We start from the raw sequence: 17,347 nt of genomic DNA on the forward strand, positions 1-17,347 counted from the left end.
GTAAAGCGCTTAGAGCTTCTAAAGATTAGGCACTATACAAAGTCCTCATTATTATTGTTATTATATAAGACACTAACCAGCCTAGCATATATCTGGTCATAAAAACATTGCAGTAAATGTGGGAATTTCTGCATCCAGTAATCCTTTTTCACATAAAAATTGCAACAATGTAATGTTTAGTTCTGAAAGTGACATTTTAGGGTAAACATGTACTCTAGGCCTACTGTTTACCATATCAAGCAATGTGGCATCACATCGCAGTGATCATTAGGTTTTGAAAAATGATTTTGTCATTATAAAATTAATTTGGAAGCTTTTTCTTTCATTTATAGCTTGTAAAAAAGTATAATCTACTTTTACTAGTTCAACCTTTTTTGGGACTATATTTTATGCACAACAAATGAAAGGTGCACCATCTGTCAGAATGAACAAAATTATTCATTGTTCTTTCTATCTAAAATAATTTCCACTGAAATAAAAACTATGTGATAAAAAGAATCTCGAATGGGTAATGATTTAATATTAAATTTTTGAAACTCATTGAATAATGTCCAGCTTTTGCGAGCCAATTTACCCATTTGCGATCCTCTATTTATAGGCATAAATATGTAATTTTTGTATGTGTGTTTGTACAAGTATATCATCTTACTGTTCCAGCCAAGTTTTAGCTTTGTAGATTAATTTTGTGATGTCTTATTAATGAGAACGATGATCATTATATTATCTGGTAACTACAGACATTCTGACAACTATTAATTAGCATACCCAGTAAGGGCTGTTCCATTAATTAAGATACCCAGTAAGGGCTGATCTATTAAAAAATACATGGAACCCAGGGAATGTACTTTTAAAGTGGGGCACTCTACAATAGATGCAATTCAATTTTTTTTATCATTTTAATATGAACTATGTAAAATCAAAATATCCTGGCATATATTTTTTAAAAACTGCCTTCCCTGGGTACCATGTATGTTTAGATAGAACAGCCCTAAGATCCTTCTTACTGTACTCACTTAGTCATCATTCCACTTTTAACCAATGTTCTACTTAGTAACCAATTGTTTCAAAATACAAGAAATGGACATGCTGGTTTTAGTAATAGTAAATATTTGTTTACTACATCAGTATATTCCCATAATGTTACAAAATTGCAGAAAGAGAAGATGACTATTTTGTTAACAATTCTTAGCATGTGCAATTTATGCCAATTTTACATTGGGCTTAAACACAAATGAAAACGAAGTGTAAATTCCAGTTCTTTATAAGGAAGGTTAATAATAATATGTATCATATATACAAACAACATAGATCTGATCCCATAATGCTCTAGCAGACCAGGGTCTATTGATTTACTCCTAACAAATAGCATTGACCCAATTCTGCTGGTGCATTATGCAATGGCAGATATGGGTCGATGCAATCTGCAGTCAGACTCTACTTATATGCAAACATATATGGTATGGCATTTATGCTTTGTCATCCTTTATAACATAAAAATATTTAATATAACTAAATCCGGTAGAAGGAATATGGATGATGCATAGCATGGAAATTCCTAGCTTTGAAAAGATTGAACTAATAAAGTGGAATCTGCTAGAACTTGTATAGCCCTATGTTTTCTCCAGCAGGCACAGCTAAATGAATTCTTCCTTATACATGAGCAAGCATGTGAAAATTGTGCAGTTGAATTGCTGTGAGCATAATGAAACTTGCAACATTCATTAATATTAACAAAACTCAATCTGATCATGCAAGTACCTGACTTCTAGATTGGCTGCAATAGCCAAGCAATTACTAAATGACTTTGTGCAACTCAGCAATCTGACTATGATTATCTAGCAAAAGTAATTAATAAAAGCATTTTACCAACTCCACTAGGCAAAGTTGTACAACTGGACATGCTGTTTTCGGTATACAATGGTAATGTCTCATGCAGTTCTACTGCAAATGACAACATTATATCATTCTCCCAATAAGGAAGACAAACAACTCACTTAAAGTTATTTATCACACATGTTGTTGAAATGTACAATAATATATTGTTCCCATATAAGATAGTTCACCTGGCTGATATCTGCCTAATAGCCTAATTCAAGAGCAGTCTGCCAAAAAGTCTGAAACTGGATGCTTCCTGTAGATATTTCTCCCAATGCTCTGGTTGCATGTTATGGAAACAATTGTTTCAATGGTTTTTTTTCTCCAATTTGTTTGATGGCACATCAACTTCAATTGCCACATATTGAAAAGCCTCTATGCCAGATGCTTTTTGTCAGAGTTAGTTTCTGTTTTTAAGTATTTTTATATTAAGTTGTATAAATATTTTCTGTTTTTAGTAATAGCCTTCAAATCTGGGTTTGCATCATTTCTATAAATGTGAATGAGCTTCAATTTAGTATACTTCCTGTGAATTTCGTTAAATTCTGTTAAGCAACTTTTTTAAATAAAGTGTTACAAGTTTTTCTTTTTTTTTTTGTAGCAGCAGCCAAATTTGATAGCAGATGGCATCATTTGTATGAACTTAAAAGCCATTCACACTAAGATACTTTCTGTTAAATTGAAGTCAATAAAAGAATTTTCTGGTTTTAATAAAATTGGGTTATCATATTTAATCAGCATGATTTGCATAATTAAATAATCCTTCATGGCAGAATGTTTTTGTCAGATTTTGAAGAGCAGTTTCTGAGAAGTTATTTTATGTTTTTTTTTTTCTTCTTCATTTTATTCTTAGCGTGACTGGTGACATATTTAAGAGCAGATTGGCATAATTTGTAAAAACCTGAAAGACTTTCTTGCTAGGATGCTTTTTGTCAAATTAGGCCAATTGTTTTGAGTGATTTTTGAGAAAAACTTGTCTTTAGTATTTTTGTCCTTCTAATTTAGTCACGGTAGCCATATTTGATGGCAGATTGGTGATATACAAAGCTGAAAGCCATTCATGCCAGAATATTTTTTGTCAAAGTTGGTCAAGATCTGCTGAGTGTTTTTGAGAAGATGTAGCTGAAAGGTTTTAGAGTTGTAAGCACAGTGGCCACATGTCAAGGAGGATCAGCATCATCAGAATAAATGTTAAATTGCTTTAGCCAGGATGTTTTGTCAGATTGATAAAATTCTTTTGAGTGTTTTTTTCTTTTAATGTTGTAAATTGCAATTGTAATAGATGATGCACAATGCACAATGGATGAAGGACCATGCCATAAACTCACTTGGCCTTATGGCCAGGTCAGCCAAAAATTACAGTCACATTATGGTTTTGTGTCCAGCAGGACAAGTACTAATTTAAAACTTTTAAAAGCCCTGTGATAAACTGGCCATTAATAAGACATATTTCTGTTAGGATTTCAAAATGACCTATATGATTAATACACTAAGAATATGTACAGAATAATAAATAGTGGACAAAACCAAATGTCTGTGCAAGGCAACAAGACTTTCTTTTCAAGGGTCCAGTTTTGTCCAATTCTAGAATCAAACCTGTGAGAAGTTACAAGCAATGTGGCCTGGTTGCAAGTTATTCCTGCTTCTCTGCTATTTTAGCATTTTGTTCCAAGTTGCCATGAAGACTATTTTTGTGCTGATGCTGCTGTTTTAGCACTTTGTTCCTGGTCTTTTTCTCGAGATTCAACTTCCTGTTTCTCAACACTTTCATTTGAGTCTGTTTGACAGCTCCTGTCTTCCCTTACAATATCTTCAAGAATTCTAAACTTGGATGTAGAACAAATCTCTAGTAGCTCTCGTAAACCTTTGTTTTCAACTTCAAGTTGTTGTAATCTTTCTTTTTCTTTGAAACTTTCTGTCTCATCTGCTGTAATGGACTTGTGCATAACAGCGCCCATCTCACAGATCTTATCCATTAATGTCTCCAGTTCCTACAAAACAAAAATATATTACTACTTCCTAATTTTACTGATTTGAAGTTTGTACAAAGAATGTGAAAAGATATGTGCATGTGTGTGTGTGTGTGTGATTTTGATTTTTAATGTAGCTTTAACAATTTTTCAGTCATAACGCCAAGATGTCTGCAGTGTGAGTTTATGGTGATGTCTAGCACTGGGGCATCATACCACAGACATGTAGCATGAAGTCCCACCCAGTTACATTATCCTGACACCAAGCCGACCAGTCCTAACACTAACTTCTTAATGCTGAGCACTAAGTGAGGCAGCTATTAGTATCATTTTTGTTAAGTCTTTGGTATGTGAAAAGATAAAGTATCCCATGTGAATATTAATTTTTTTTGTTTAAAAAGCAATGTAAAACAGTTTAAACATAATGTTTTCAGGCTTCCTGACCAACTTTTGTGTCAATTTAATGGACATTTCAATCTACATTTCCACTCAAAATTCATACATGAAACTTGTGATGAAGTGAGTGAAATTTCATGCATTTCTACCCAAATCAAGCAAATTATTACTGTCTAGGTTGCAAGTAAAGGCAAACAAGTTTATTTCATATTATATTATGTAAAAGTAGTAAGAATGGCTTTACCTTTTGAGATTTTGCCCATTTCAATAGAAACTGATTTTATGTTATTAATTTATCAAAGTCATACAACAATTTTACTGACTGAAACTAAGTAAAATCTTAATATTTTCATACAGTTCAACAAGAATTTCTTTTGTTTTCATTTTTTACTAATTCAAAGGTTAATAAACATGGCACCATTTTAAAAGACCGTTTTTTACATTATAAATGTTAACATATCTAAGCTCACTTCTTCCCATTTTCACATCGTTTGGCCCTATTCTGGTGTGGAAGGGAGGAGGTGGTTTGGGGTGGAGAAGAGAGGTCACTTCATCCTAAAATGTTAGTCCAGCATGAGGTAGTCTAACTCACTTTCAAAATGTATCTTGCTGTGCATTTAAGATTTCTAGAAGATGCCTTTCAATCACAAGAACAAAACACATAGGTTTACCTTAGGGAGGACAGTGTATTTATATGACAATTTAGCTTGTAACAAATACACTGTTTGGGACCTGGATGGCACCCTATTGATGTACTCACTTTGCACCTCTACCTTCCTGTTAGTATCATTTTTGTTAAGTCTTTGGTATGTGAAAAGATAAAGTACAAACACAAAATATATTGAAAAATTATTTACATTCAACACTCACTTTAACTAGTCTACATGTGTTTCTACATGTGTAACCTTCACTGAATGATTGTTAACTGGAATTCTGCCACGAACATGATCATGTGCTCAAAGTGCTAAATTATATTACTCTTTTATTCTTCTTTTATAGTTTGTAAAGCAGTGTTGATTTTTCCATTTTTATTATCTGACAGGTTTTGAAGTTTGAAAAGATCCATCTGTTCTAACATTTTCCATAATATTATATCCACAACCCACACTATAAAGTGTTTTGCTTAATATCTGGTGCCATTTTGTTTAAAAGTACATACTAGTCCACTAACTAATTAGCTTATCAATATAATGAATCTGTGAGGAAATGTTCATACTCGAAGAAACCCGTCTGTTTTTTTTTTGTAAATGGGTCATATACAGTTGCTATAAATATATCAACTAAGGAAAGTACTCTTATGCTATTCTTAAGCAGCAGTCATCTTTTAAAGAATTTTCTGAAATTTATTTGAATGGAATTAAAGAGATGATAAAAAAATGACCAAAAAAAACTTATTGCTTTTTTTAATTTCATTTTTAATTAACCAAAAAAAAGCATAATCCATATACAGGCAAGTGTAAAACGTAATTTGGTTAAAAAGTGCAGTGATTAAGCCAAAAACATAATGGTTGGTATGCATGTATAGAGCATGACTGGGTCCATGCACGTGTTCTATAACAGAGGGTTGGTGCATCAAGCTTAATCATAATAGTGACAGGTAAGCTATTACTGACATTATAATGTCATGAACTTAATATAATCAGCATGTATCATGGAACCCATCAGTAAAAAGTAAATATCAATGCACCATAAACATTTATCTTTTGTTAACAGGTGTCTCAATATTAAGCTGCATGGAAAGATGAGAAAAAAGCCCATAGTATATTTTGACTTTTATGTACAGTTGCTTTTTATATTGAGGTATCAACTACTAATGAATTTATACTTTCAAATGAATTATCTTCACAGCTAAGCTAAATATATATTTGCCATTTCATGCTAATATTCTTACCTTAGAGTGGTCACTGTTTCCTGCAATAGCTTTTTCCCATACATTACTCTCTATCAATTTGTTTATTTGTTCCCGATATTTCTGCATGATCAATTCCAAAGCTGACTGATGCTCTTCCAATGCAAGCCGCAGTTCCCGATTTTCCTGCTGAAGCTCACGGATCTGTCGATTCTCCTGTGCAATACCAATGACCAGGGTTGACCGTGGACGATGTTTGGCAATCTCATTTAATTCTGTTATGGATTCTTGGTACTAAAGTGGGCCAAACAATAAAGGAATTAAGCATGCACAAAGAGAAAGTACTTTACGTACCAGTAATTATAACACAGTTTACTTACAGATTTGACTAGAACTTTGATAGGTAAATCAGTCTACTCACTCCTATTCTGGCTATAGGAAATAGTTTATTTATTTATGCTCCACAACTGGGAGAGGTAAAACTTCAAGATATTTCTTGCTTTCACCATAAAAAATGCACATTATACAAGTATGTGTAAATCTCTCTCTCTCTCTCTCTCTCTCTATGTATATATATATATATATATATATATATATATATATATATATATATATATATATAAAAGCAACGAAGGAAACTAGGCTTTTGCTGTCTGAACATAGATATTTGTGAGTAGTATGTTGCAGTTAGCCACATGATTTTTTTACCTAAACACAATATGGAAAAGAATGTCAGTATATGCATAAGTGTTTAAAATTGCATCTGGCTGATGATAGTTGACCACAATAACATGCAGTACATTTTCCAGGTATATTTAATTAAGCCAAAAGGCTCACAGTGAAATTGCCATCTTTTGGAGACTTGAATAAGATGTTGTCATTTTACAAGCAAACTGATTTAAAAACAAGTCTATATGCTGTATACATAGTGTACTAAACTACCTGTTTCATCCCTTCAATTCTCTTATAAAGAGATTGGGAATGAGATATCACCATATCGGCCGTTTTCTCATGTTCCTTTAGGTGTGCAACTAAAATGTAAGCATCCTCCAATATCTTCTTCAAATTACAAGCCATACTGAAAAGTAAAATGCTTAGAGTTTTAAACATGACTGAATCTATATGTTGAATATTGCTTTAGTTTTAAAATTCAGAGGTTATCAAACTATATTGCAAATTAATCCCTGCATTAATATGGACTTTCAAGACAGGTCGTCTCCCATGGGTAGGAGCTGTGTAACAGTTAGGCCATCGCTGACTTAAGAGTAAATGTTGCAGGATCGAATCCTAGAATCAGCCTGGGTTACATACAGTAGTGTGTCCCTGGGCAAGGTCCTTTCCTCTAACTGTCTCAGCACAACAATCAGCCTGGGTTACCTACATAGTGTGTCCTTGGGCAAGGCCCTTTCCTCTAACTGCCTCAGCACAACAATCAGTCTGGGTTACCTACAGTAGTGTGTCCTTGGGCAAGGCCCTTTCCTCTAACTGCCTCAGCACAACAATCAGCCTGGGTTACATACAGTAGTGTGTCCTTGGGCAAGGCCCTTTCCTCTGACTGTCTCAACACAACAATCAGCCTGGATTACCTACGGTAGTGTGTCCTTGGGCAAGGCCCTTTCCTCTAACGGCCTCAGCACAACAATCAGCCTGGGTTACCTACAGTAGTGTGTCCTTGGGCAAGGCCCTTTCCTCTAACTGTCTCAGAACGACAATCAGCCTGGGTTAAACCTACAGTAGTGTGTCCTTGGGCAAGGCCCTTTCCTCTAAGTTTCTAACTGTCTCAGCACAACAATTAGCCTGGGTTACCTACAGTAGTGTGTCCTTGGGCAAGGCCCTTTCCTCTAACAGTCTCAGTACAACAATCAGCCTGGGTTACTTACCATATTGTGTCCTTGGGCAAGGCCCTTTCCTCTAACTGTCTCAGCACAACAATCAGCCTGGGTTACCTACAGTAGTGTGTCTTTGGGTAAGGCCCTTTCTTCTAACTGCCTCAGCACAACAATCAGCCTGGGTTACATACAGTAGTGTGTCTTTGGGCAAAAGTTGTAACTTTCTGGCCATTACCAATACTGCCTTGTACAGATGAGCTCTAATTCTTGTTTAAAATTTGTGAGGTTGTTTTAAACAGTATATTGTTGAGCCAAATATTGTGGTATACCATGGTATTTGTTTACATACTATGATATATACCACAGTACTATGAAATTATATTGGGGACCCACAATTTCATTTTCTGTGGCAGGGGTCTGGGATTTTTTTTTTTACATTTCTGGCTCTAAACAAGCTGGAAAAAAGATCTTGCTCTAATTTACAGCAAATTTTGCTACACACTATATCCATTATTCTTTTTTTTTTTAAATAATTATCTTGAGATAAAAGATAAAATACCTTGGCTTAAAAGAAAATCACAGTCCCCTCCTCCACAAATTAAATTGTCAGTACCCTACAGTAGATGAATCTGCTAAATGCATGTTAATTGTTGTATAAGTTGTCATCTAAATACTGTAACTAAACTGGGATGTTGTTGTTGTTGTTGTTGTTCTAGGGTTTAACGCCATTTTTCAGCACAAGATAGGCTACACATGGCAGCCAGTATAACTGGTGGAGGAAGAACCCTGGAAAACCCAGGGAAGAACCACCGACCCACGAGAAGCTAATGACAGGCTTTCCCACGTACCCACGCTAGCCGATCCTTGGTGTCTGTTAATTCTGTTAATTTAATAATGCTTTTCTTACATTTTTTTTTCTACATATACCAGTTTGGATATATCAGTGCCTTTATTAGATTTATGTATAATCTATCATTACACTGTGTATTGTACTAATTTATAATAGTGTTATATAACTTGTATACCAAAAATGAAAATCAATGAGATGCAATTCACTTTCAAGAGTGATCATTTTTTAATCTGAATCTGATTTTGGAAGCAATTAGCTATCAATAATATCATCGAAGCCCAACATAAATATATTTCAGAACTGGTCAACGGAGTTTTACTTCGTGAAACATGCCAGCGAACAAACCTGCTTCTTCCCCCCCAAAAAAAAAAATAAATAAGGTGGGGTAGAGGCAGTGAATACTTTGCACATACTGCAAACAACATATTGACTACTTAGGTCAACTTGGTTCTGACCATGATTGGCTCGAAGGATCCAGCAGAGAAGTTTGAACACAGGACAATCCAGTCTCTAGTGAGTGTAATGAATAATTCCTTCAAACCCACTATTGAATTTATATTTGAATTATTACAATTGCAACGTTGTGTGACAAATAATATTGAAAAAGGGGAAATTTTGGGTACATGGAAATTGGAGCCCGGGCTTGTGGAATTTTTTGTCGGGTCTCGTGATTTTGTTTAAGTCACCAGCTGTGAATTTTTTTTTCTTTCTTTGACCACTGATATTTATTGTGCAGATCACTTAAAAATAAAAATAAAACAGTCCAGGTAGAAATATGTCTGAATTAAATTTTAAAACTAAAATTAATTTGTACATTTATATCAGTAAATGCGCTTACCCGTACTCAGTATGGCTATTACTTCACCCAAGTTATGAAAAACAGGAAGCAAGTGATGATTACTAATAGAAGTTTCTGATATTCAGCTGGATTTAAATCAAATGCTGTAATATTTTCTGCAAATGGGATTAATAAATAATTTTTATAAAATATTCTTTATGTCCTTATAATTAATGAACTATTACATTTATTAATAACAATGTATACCTTTGCGAAAGATATCTCCGCTACGTACCTCTTTTGTGAAGAGCTTCGTCGTCATTACAAAACTAAATTCTCGAGAACAATTGTACACCCGATGCTAATCACGGCTGTAAATTCGGACGATACGGTTATGGGAATCACACACTGAAAACTTAATAATGACTGCTAAAGTGCATATGAATATGTTCATGCAGGTGCATTGACTCAAATTAAATTGAATGTTGATTGTCCTAAAATCTTATAGTATAGTTCATCATACACAGCATCGCGAATTTTATCCTGTCTGTAATTCTGTACATTTTAGGACAGCGTCCTTAAATGTTGCTAAACGTATCTAATTATTTTCACATTAAATATTTAAAACGAATTGGACACTTTTAGCTACATTTATTGACCCTGACGTGAAAATTTACTGAGTTACAGATGGGATAAAATTCGCGATTCTGTGTGGAACGAAAAATAAAATATTTTAACCAAAACCGATTCAATCATTAGTTCTTCTAGTTGGACCTTAATTGAAAATGAGATCAACAACTTCCAGAAGAAAATTATTGATTGCTCTGGACATTCACAATGGTGGTCAGGTACTAAATTGTGCCAAGAAAAGAGGATATCGGGTCTATCGCAATAAATAACAGGGAAGAACGAATTTGTTTTCAACACGCTCTGCTTTCATCGTGACAACACAGCGCGCGACATTCAGTCCGGTTCGCGATGGATGACACCTTTATGTTGACTCTAGTCCAAAAATGTCCACATAATTTAACATTCATTTTTCCATATGTATTTCTCGGGGTGTGTAAATAATGACCTTCCAAAAAGAATATGGATGTATGAGGTTGCAAATGAAGTAAACAGTTGCCAGTTAAAGATATTATAATCAAATTCTAAATTGTGACACCCAAAACTGAAATAGTCGCTTCTGAAAGCTTTAATGACCTATACAACTTTTACATTCGTCAAAAGACAGAGACTTAGTTTATTTTGTTGGTTTTAATTGCACTTTCATCACATAACTGGCTAGATCATGCATCAGTGCCTTTCACAATGACACGCCGAAGGAGTCGAATCCGGGTGGTCAGTGCGTGTATCGAACTCGTGACCCTTGGGTTACAAGTCCCACGCTATACTGAGCTTAAGCAGTTTCCTTGCATATACAGTTTTTGAAAGCGTCGGATTACAATTACAAAAATAAGAAACACTTATTAGTGCTATTTAACCCACTATAAACAATACAGTATGAATTACCAACCTACCTACCTACTTACCTGCCAGCCTGCCTGCCTACTTACGCACGTACGTAGGTACGTACATACATACATACATACATACATACATACATACATACATACATACATACATACATGCATGCATACATGCATACATACATACATACATACATACATACATACATACATACATACATACATGCATACATACATACATATTTAAACTGTGTATCTTGTTATTTAAAAAGTCTCGCTTATATGCTAAAAATCCCTATCCCCAGTTATACTTACCGATTCAATACATAAAAAAAGTAATTTTAAGCTTATAGATTACCCCTAAAATGTAATGCAGCTTAAAAATATACATATGTAGTGGCTAACAAATACACACGTATAATACTGGTGTACATGCATCAAGAAAGACAAAGATCGAGACAAAACTATGCGCACACGTACAGATTACACACACACACACACACACACATGATTAGTGTTTATGTTTGTTTGTTTTTTGTGTTTTTTTTTGGGTGGTGGTGTTGTCTATTTTTGTTTGTTGTTTTTCGGGTGATTATTGGGGGTGGGTGGCACTGGAAGCATATATAAGTAGTTGAATGTGATGATTTAAAGCCAAACGGGGATTAACATTACGCCATAGGTTTACATTAAGATGACACTTGAGATCCAAACGTGAAATGTTAAAATTGTCCATAGGACGGGTTTACATGGTTACACTTTTCGAGTCGACCTCAAAATATGGTGATTAAGAGACGAACGGGAATTTTTATGCTAAAATTGTTCATAGGTTTTAAAACGTGGATGGCGATTGAGAGCTAGATGGAAAACCCTATGTTAACTCGGGGGTAGCTATAAACCGGTTTCTTGTTGCAAATTTTTAGAGCTGTTTGGAGAAATGTAATGTTCATATTTGCTGATATACAACACACCCCTGGTATTAAAAGGTTAGGAGTGCTTATACTCACGTTATACTTGCAAATACATTAAGATACTGTTACACATTATGAGATAGGATGTAAAAGAGAGGGAATTAAATACATTCTCAGACACAAGTAAACATTTGGGTTTTTTCGGGGGGGGGGGACCTAAAGGAAATGTAATGTTAAACTTTTGGAGATTAGTATCCAGCACGACACATTATACAATCAACGCGTCGTGTGCACTGGACAATACTCCACCTACACTATCTAACACGCCATGTGTAGTGACCAACATCCAAGTATCCACTATCCAACACCCTACACTATATTATCAAGACGTTGTGCGTAGTGACCAATACCACATGTATACCATCCAACATTCCAACACGTTAGGCAAAGATGGTCAACGCAGTGCTATACGTGTTAGGAAAACAAACGTGGAGGAAAACATCCCTCCGATGCGACAAGCAGACGTCAATGCAAACATTATTTTTTAAACAAAGATCGATAGAGAGAATGTAAAAAAAACACGCGTACACATGTTATTTCTTAAAGAAAACAAACAACAAGGCACCTTTAATCAAAATAAACACGTTTAAAAATAATTAAAAGCTTCTCTTAACTCAAACATGAATACAGATTGGCACATTTTAAAAATGAATGCATTTACAAGGTTGAAATCCTTGTGAAATCAGACTAGACTTCCAATAATCCAGCAGAGTATCATTCTGCCATCGATGTGAACTACGTGTCTGAGTTAAAGAAAAGATATATATAATGTTCACAAAACCATCTTTCTATTTTAGAATCTTTTCTATAGTGATCTAACTGTTTTCAGAAATATCTAAGACTGCGTCGATGAAAAAAGACACACAATATTGTCCACACACAGCGGAATCGGATTCTTGTAATATCATTATTTAATTGAATAGGTACAGCATCTCTTCTCATAAAGTGGAAGATGTCGTCTTCTAGAGGAGGTAATTCATAAAAATCAAAATATTCCATACTGTGATCGTTGGGAAAGTAAACAGGTACGCAGTGGGTCCATTAACACACATCACTAAAATCCAAGAGGCTGTGGATCCAGTGTCAATCAAACGGTAATGAAGTTCCCATGTATCCGTTTTTTCTTTTCTTTTCTTTATTTTTATAAATAACCGTTTACCATTTATTCAGTTTTCTTTATGTTCACAGGTAATTATAAGTCATTAGTTCACACCTGACTCTCTCTCTCTCTCTCTCTCTCTCTCTCTCTCTCTCTCTCTCTCTCTCTCTCTCTCTCTCTCTCTCTCTCTCTATATATATATATATATATATATATATATATATATATATATATATATATATATATATATATATATATATTTCACTTTGACATACTGCTCGAACATAGACCGTAGTCAAAATGTTTACTTGAAATAGAAGTCTTGACGATGCGTATGTTAATTATTTTGGCAGCATGGTATGAGCCACATCATCATGTGACAATATTTCATTGTGAGCACTTTGCTCGCAGTAGCTAAAGATGCTGTTCATGTGGCTAGGTCAGCCAACACGAAAACTTGTAACTACGTCAATCAGTGCAATACGAAACGACATGTTTTGAGAGACACCAACGTGTGCCAGCACTCATTTTAGGACGTAAATATGTTTAAAATGTTTATCATTATTATTGTGGAAAACATATTCAAGTGATCACGGGAATCAGGAAGTTTTGCTATTTAAGCAGACAGTATAACTTAAATATACATAACAAAATATGTTACAGAATCTTGTTCTTAACAATGTCAGACACATTGGATAGTTACATAAAACATACTATCGTAAGACACATATGGCTTTTTATATTAAATAAATTAACATTTTAATTTGGACATACGGATCATACACTCTAAAATGTTTTTGTGTATCTTGTTTTGAGGCAACTGATAGCTAAAAGAAAAAGAAAAACAGAACCCAAAAACACAACACATGCGGTAGAGCTAAAGTTAATACGCACCAAAGATGGAAAGGAAAACGCCATAAAAAATACATTTAAGAACATAAGTTACATTTAGAAAGCTATAAGCTCGTGTATAGGACTAGGAGCTAAACCAATAAACATACAGTAGATTACGGCAGCAGCAGCAACAATAACTTCTTACGTCTACGCATATATTACATCCACAATTATTGATCCAATATGAATTAACATTAAAAAATATAACAACAATAGCAACAGCCAATAACGTTTAATTAATGGTGTATGTTTTAGGTGAAAAGCATGATATCAATTAGATAGCAGGCAAAAAAATCTTAAGTTCTGTTAAATACAAGTGTTGCTATTATTACTAACATTCTAGAAAAATTGCAAGAAATCAGTGAACGGATACAATTATAAGTGGAAACCACAAATGTAAAAAGAAGGTTATAAAAAGATTTGGAAAACAAAAACACGGATTGTCCTTTTCCACATAAAATAAAAACTACAGGTGAAATTGATATAGAAGAAATAATAAGTAAAGTTAAAGGAAAAGCACAAAGAAATCCTAAAAATAAACTTTGATCCCTGCTAAAACATATTTTTAAAAAGCCCTAATTAACATTGTGGGAAGTTATATATTTACCCTGATAAACTATTTGAACTATAATGGATACAGTAAAGTCTTTTTAGTAAGAAATCATAGCAAGAATAGCTTTTTACAATTAACGCCTGACATAGAAAAAACAACCACAGGCCTCTCCCATCTCCTAACCCCACTGCTAGAGAAAATGAAGTGGTCGGTCGTTAGGTGATTGCTGATATGGTATACAGTTACTAATATAACAAATCGTACATCTGTATTTTAATGCTGCTATGATGATACATTTATTAATTAAACAGATCGTACGCCTATATTTTAATGTTGTTATAAATATTTGATATATTACACGACCAGGTTTTATCGACCTTCAAAAAATGAATGTATTTACATCTTTTTTTACTCCGTGTAATGTTTCAATATTAGTTCAAACTGTTGCATTGGCAATAGTACAGATATAGATTTAAGCGACTGTATTTCAGGTAATTATCAGTTATTCACGTATTGATTTTCAATAAAATTTAACGTTCCTCATCTCGCGTACCAGTAAATCGTGACAATGAATGGCATATTTCGGATTTTGTTACACTTTTTTTCTTACACCTTGCAGAGTTATCGAACCTGAATATATACTCTTCTATGAAGTGGGCTGGCATCACGTATATACTTCTTTTCTTGTGCATTATTTTTGCGTTTAATGCACGGACATGTGGAGAACTGTTTCGTTTGTAGAACGAGTTGAAGTCGAATTTTCAGGAAGTATATTCAGTCAAGCGATTACACTTGGAGACTTTGATGATGACAAGGTGTCCATCTTTATACCCTTACTTACTAAGTCCTACAATGCAAGACGTATCACATATTATTTTTGTGCGTGTGTGAGATCCCTTACTCAGTGCTGTGAATGTGTTTTGGTTTGTTACTCAATGCAATCCGTCTGTTAAATGAACGTATATCTATGTGTCCATCGCTCTTTCTGTCCATAGACTGCATACCCAAACTTGAAAGAAAATGTACTGCTGCATTTCATTCAAGTCATTGTAAACATTTTCATCACATCGTCTGAAGAAAGAAAAAACATAAAAAGCTTGTATGAACAAAAAGAGAACAAGCAATAGTTGATCATAAGGGAAAATGTAGACACATAATTCAGGCTTTATGTTCACTAGAAACATAAAAACATTAAAACTATTTTGATTTAAAATCTTTTTATTAATTTTGTTTATATTTCTTACAATTCAGGGCAACGAACTGGCAGTAGGCAACATAGATGGAGACTTGTGTATATTTAAGGGCAAAGGATCACATCCCTGGAGGAAATGTTCTGATCTTGGAATGGTAATTAAGTTGTAAAATGTACATGGTCGGACTTCAGGAGAATAAGTATGATAAGGAAAGTCCAGAAACATGACAGCTTTGTCCTTTATAGGCAGGTATTTACTATGTAGGAGAGACTCCAAGAAACTTCTTACATTAAAAAATCTCATTTCCACACCTGGCTAGAAGGATTCTCAGTGACCTGGGTATTATTTACTACACATAATATTTCACATTTTGCTAATGGAAATTGCTAACTTCAGGTAAATTCAAGCATAAAATGTTTTCGTCATGCATGTGAAATGTATTGAAACATTGAAACAATATTGTGGTAGGGGAAACTCTTAATGATTATCTAAAAATCATAATTCTCATTTAAACTGGCTGATCCGATCCAGTGGAAAGTTGAAAATTTGGCATAATTTGCTACTGTATTGATAGCTAACACTTTTATTTCTCAGAGCAATAGCATGCAATGCTAATAATAAAAAAACTAAATAAAAATGAAACATGAAGTTATGATTGTATGTCACAGTGGTTAAGAATTGAAATTGCTATGTTGCTAGTAGATGAGTATTATGGCTAACTAAATGATGCTCAGCTTTGACATTGATATAGTCAGTAACCAGTATGATAGCATTATATAGTCAGTAACTAGTATTATGGTATTGATATAGTCAGTAACCATTATGATGGTATTGATATAGTAACCAGTATGATGGTATTGATATAGTCAGTAACCAGTATGATGGTATTGATAGTCAGTAACCAGTATGATGGTATTGATATAGTTAGTAACCAGTATGATGGTATTGATATAGTCAGTAACCAGTATGATCTTATTGATATAGTCAGTAACCAGTATGATGGTATTGATATAGTCAGTAACCAGTATGATAGCATTATATAGTCATTAACCAGTATGATAGCATTATATAGTCAGTAACCAGTATGATGGTATTGATATAGTCAGTAACCAGTATGATGGTATTGATATAGTCAGTAACCAGTATGATGGTATTGATATAGTCAGTAACCAGTATGATAGCATTATACAGTCAGTAACTAGTATGATAGCATTATATAGTCAGTAACTAGTATGAAAGCATTATATAGTCAGTAACCAGTATGATAACATTATATAGTCAGCAACTAGTATTATTATATGCTCATTTTTTTTCTCCGTTAACTTTACATTATCAGAATCATTCAATATTTTACGATATTGCACACCTTCATATTGCACCCACCCGCTGGACATGTGTGCCCAATAGTGTATTAGGAACTACTTTGTAAACAAATCATGTACATTCGCATAGTAGACGCAATACGTTTTGGTTGATTAAATTTGTTTCTGAATGAACTAAAGCAGATGTTTTGTGGACTGCAACATACCAACTGTTTTGCTACATTCCACATTAACTTTTTGATACATTGTTTCAGATTTTGCGATAGACACCAGATTTCATAAAATTGCTTGGTACCTACAAA

The 17,347-nt window shown here is 34.0% G+C and overlaps 2 protein-coding genes across 5 annotated transcripts in view; one reads left to right on the forward strand and one right to left on the reverse strand.

Moving 5' to 3' along the window:
* Nucleotides 1–1,243: 1,243 nt before the first annotated feature.
* Nucleotides 1,244–9,877, reverse strand: LOC149787789 (FGFR1 oncogene partner 2 homolog). 3 transcript variants are annotated; one of them, XM_089973990.1, is made up of 4 exons: nucleotides 9,843–9,877; nucleotides 7,033–7,168; nucleotides 6,133–6,384; nucleotides 1,244–3,866 (listed from the first exon to the last, which is right to left on the reverse strand). In XM_089973990.1, the coding sequence occupies exons 2-4, from the start codon at nucleotides 7,165–7,167 to the stop codon at nucleotides 3,561–3,563; spliced, it is 693 nt and encodes a 230-aa protein (XP_089830116.1). In that variant the 5' UTR covers nucleotide 7,168; nucleotides 9,843–9,877; the 3' UTR covers nucleotides 1,244–3,560. The 3 variants fall into 3 exon arrangements, with proteins under 3 accessions (XP_089830116.1, XP_089830114.1, XP_089830117.1); XM_089973988.1 differs by having other exon boundaries at nucleotides 9,815–9,865; XM_089973991.1 differs by lacking the exon at nucleotides 9,843–9,877 and adding an exon at nucleotides 9,608–9,737.
* A 5,281-nt stretch (nucleotides 9,878–15,158) lies between these two features.
* LOC149787790 (KICSTOR complex protein ITFG2-like) overlaps nucleotides 15,159–17,347 on the forward strand; it is a 38,826-nt gene continuing 36,637 nt past the window's right edge. For both annotated transcript variants that reach the window (XR_016424100.1, XM_089973994.1), the window contains exons 1-2: nucleotides 15,159–15,345; nucleotides 15,782–15,877. Coding sequence is in view for 1 of the 2 variants with exons in the window: in XM_089973994.1 (XP_089830120.1) it covers nucleotides 15,247–15,345; nucleotides 15,782–15,877 (195 nt within the window). In the remaining variant the exon portion in view is untranslated. The remainder of the gene's footprint in view (nucleotides 15,346–15,781; nucleotides 15,878–17,347) is intronic.

The sequence above is a fragment of the Sinohyriopsis cumingii genome, chromosome 11 (assembly GCF_028554795.1).
Source record: "Sinohyriopsis cumingii isolate HCF-2022 chromosome 11, ASM2855479v2, whole genome shotgun sequence".
Lineage (NCBI taxonomy): Eukaryota > Metazoa > Mollusca > Bivalvia > Unionida > Unionidae > Sinohyriopsis > Sinohyriopsis cumingii.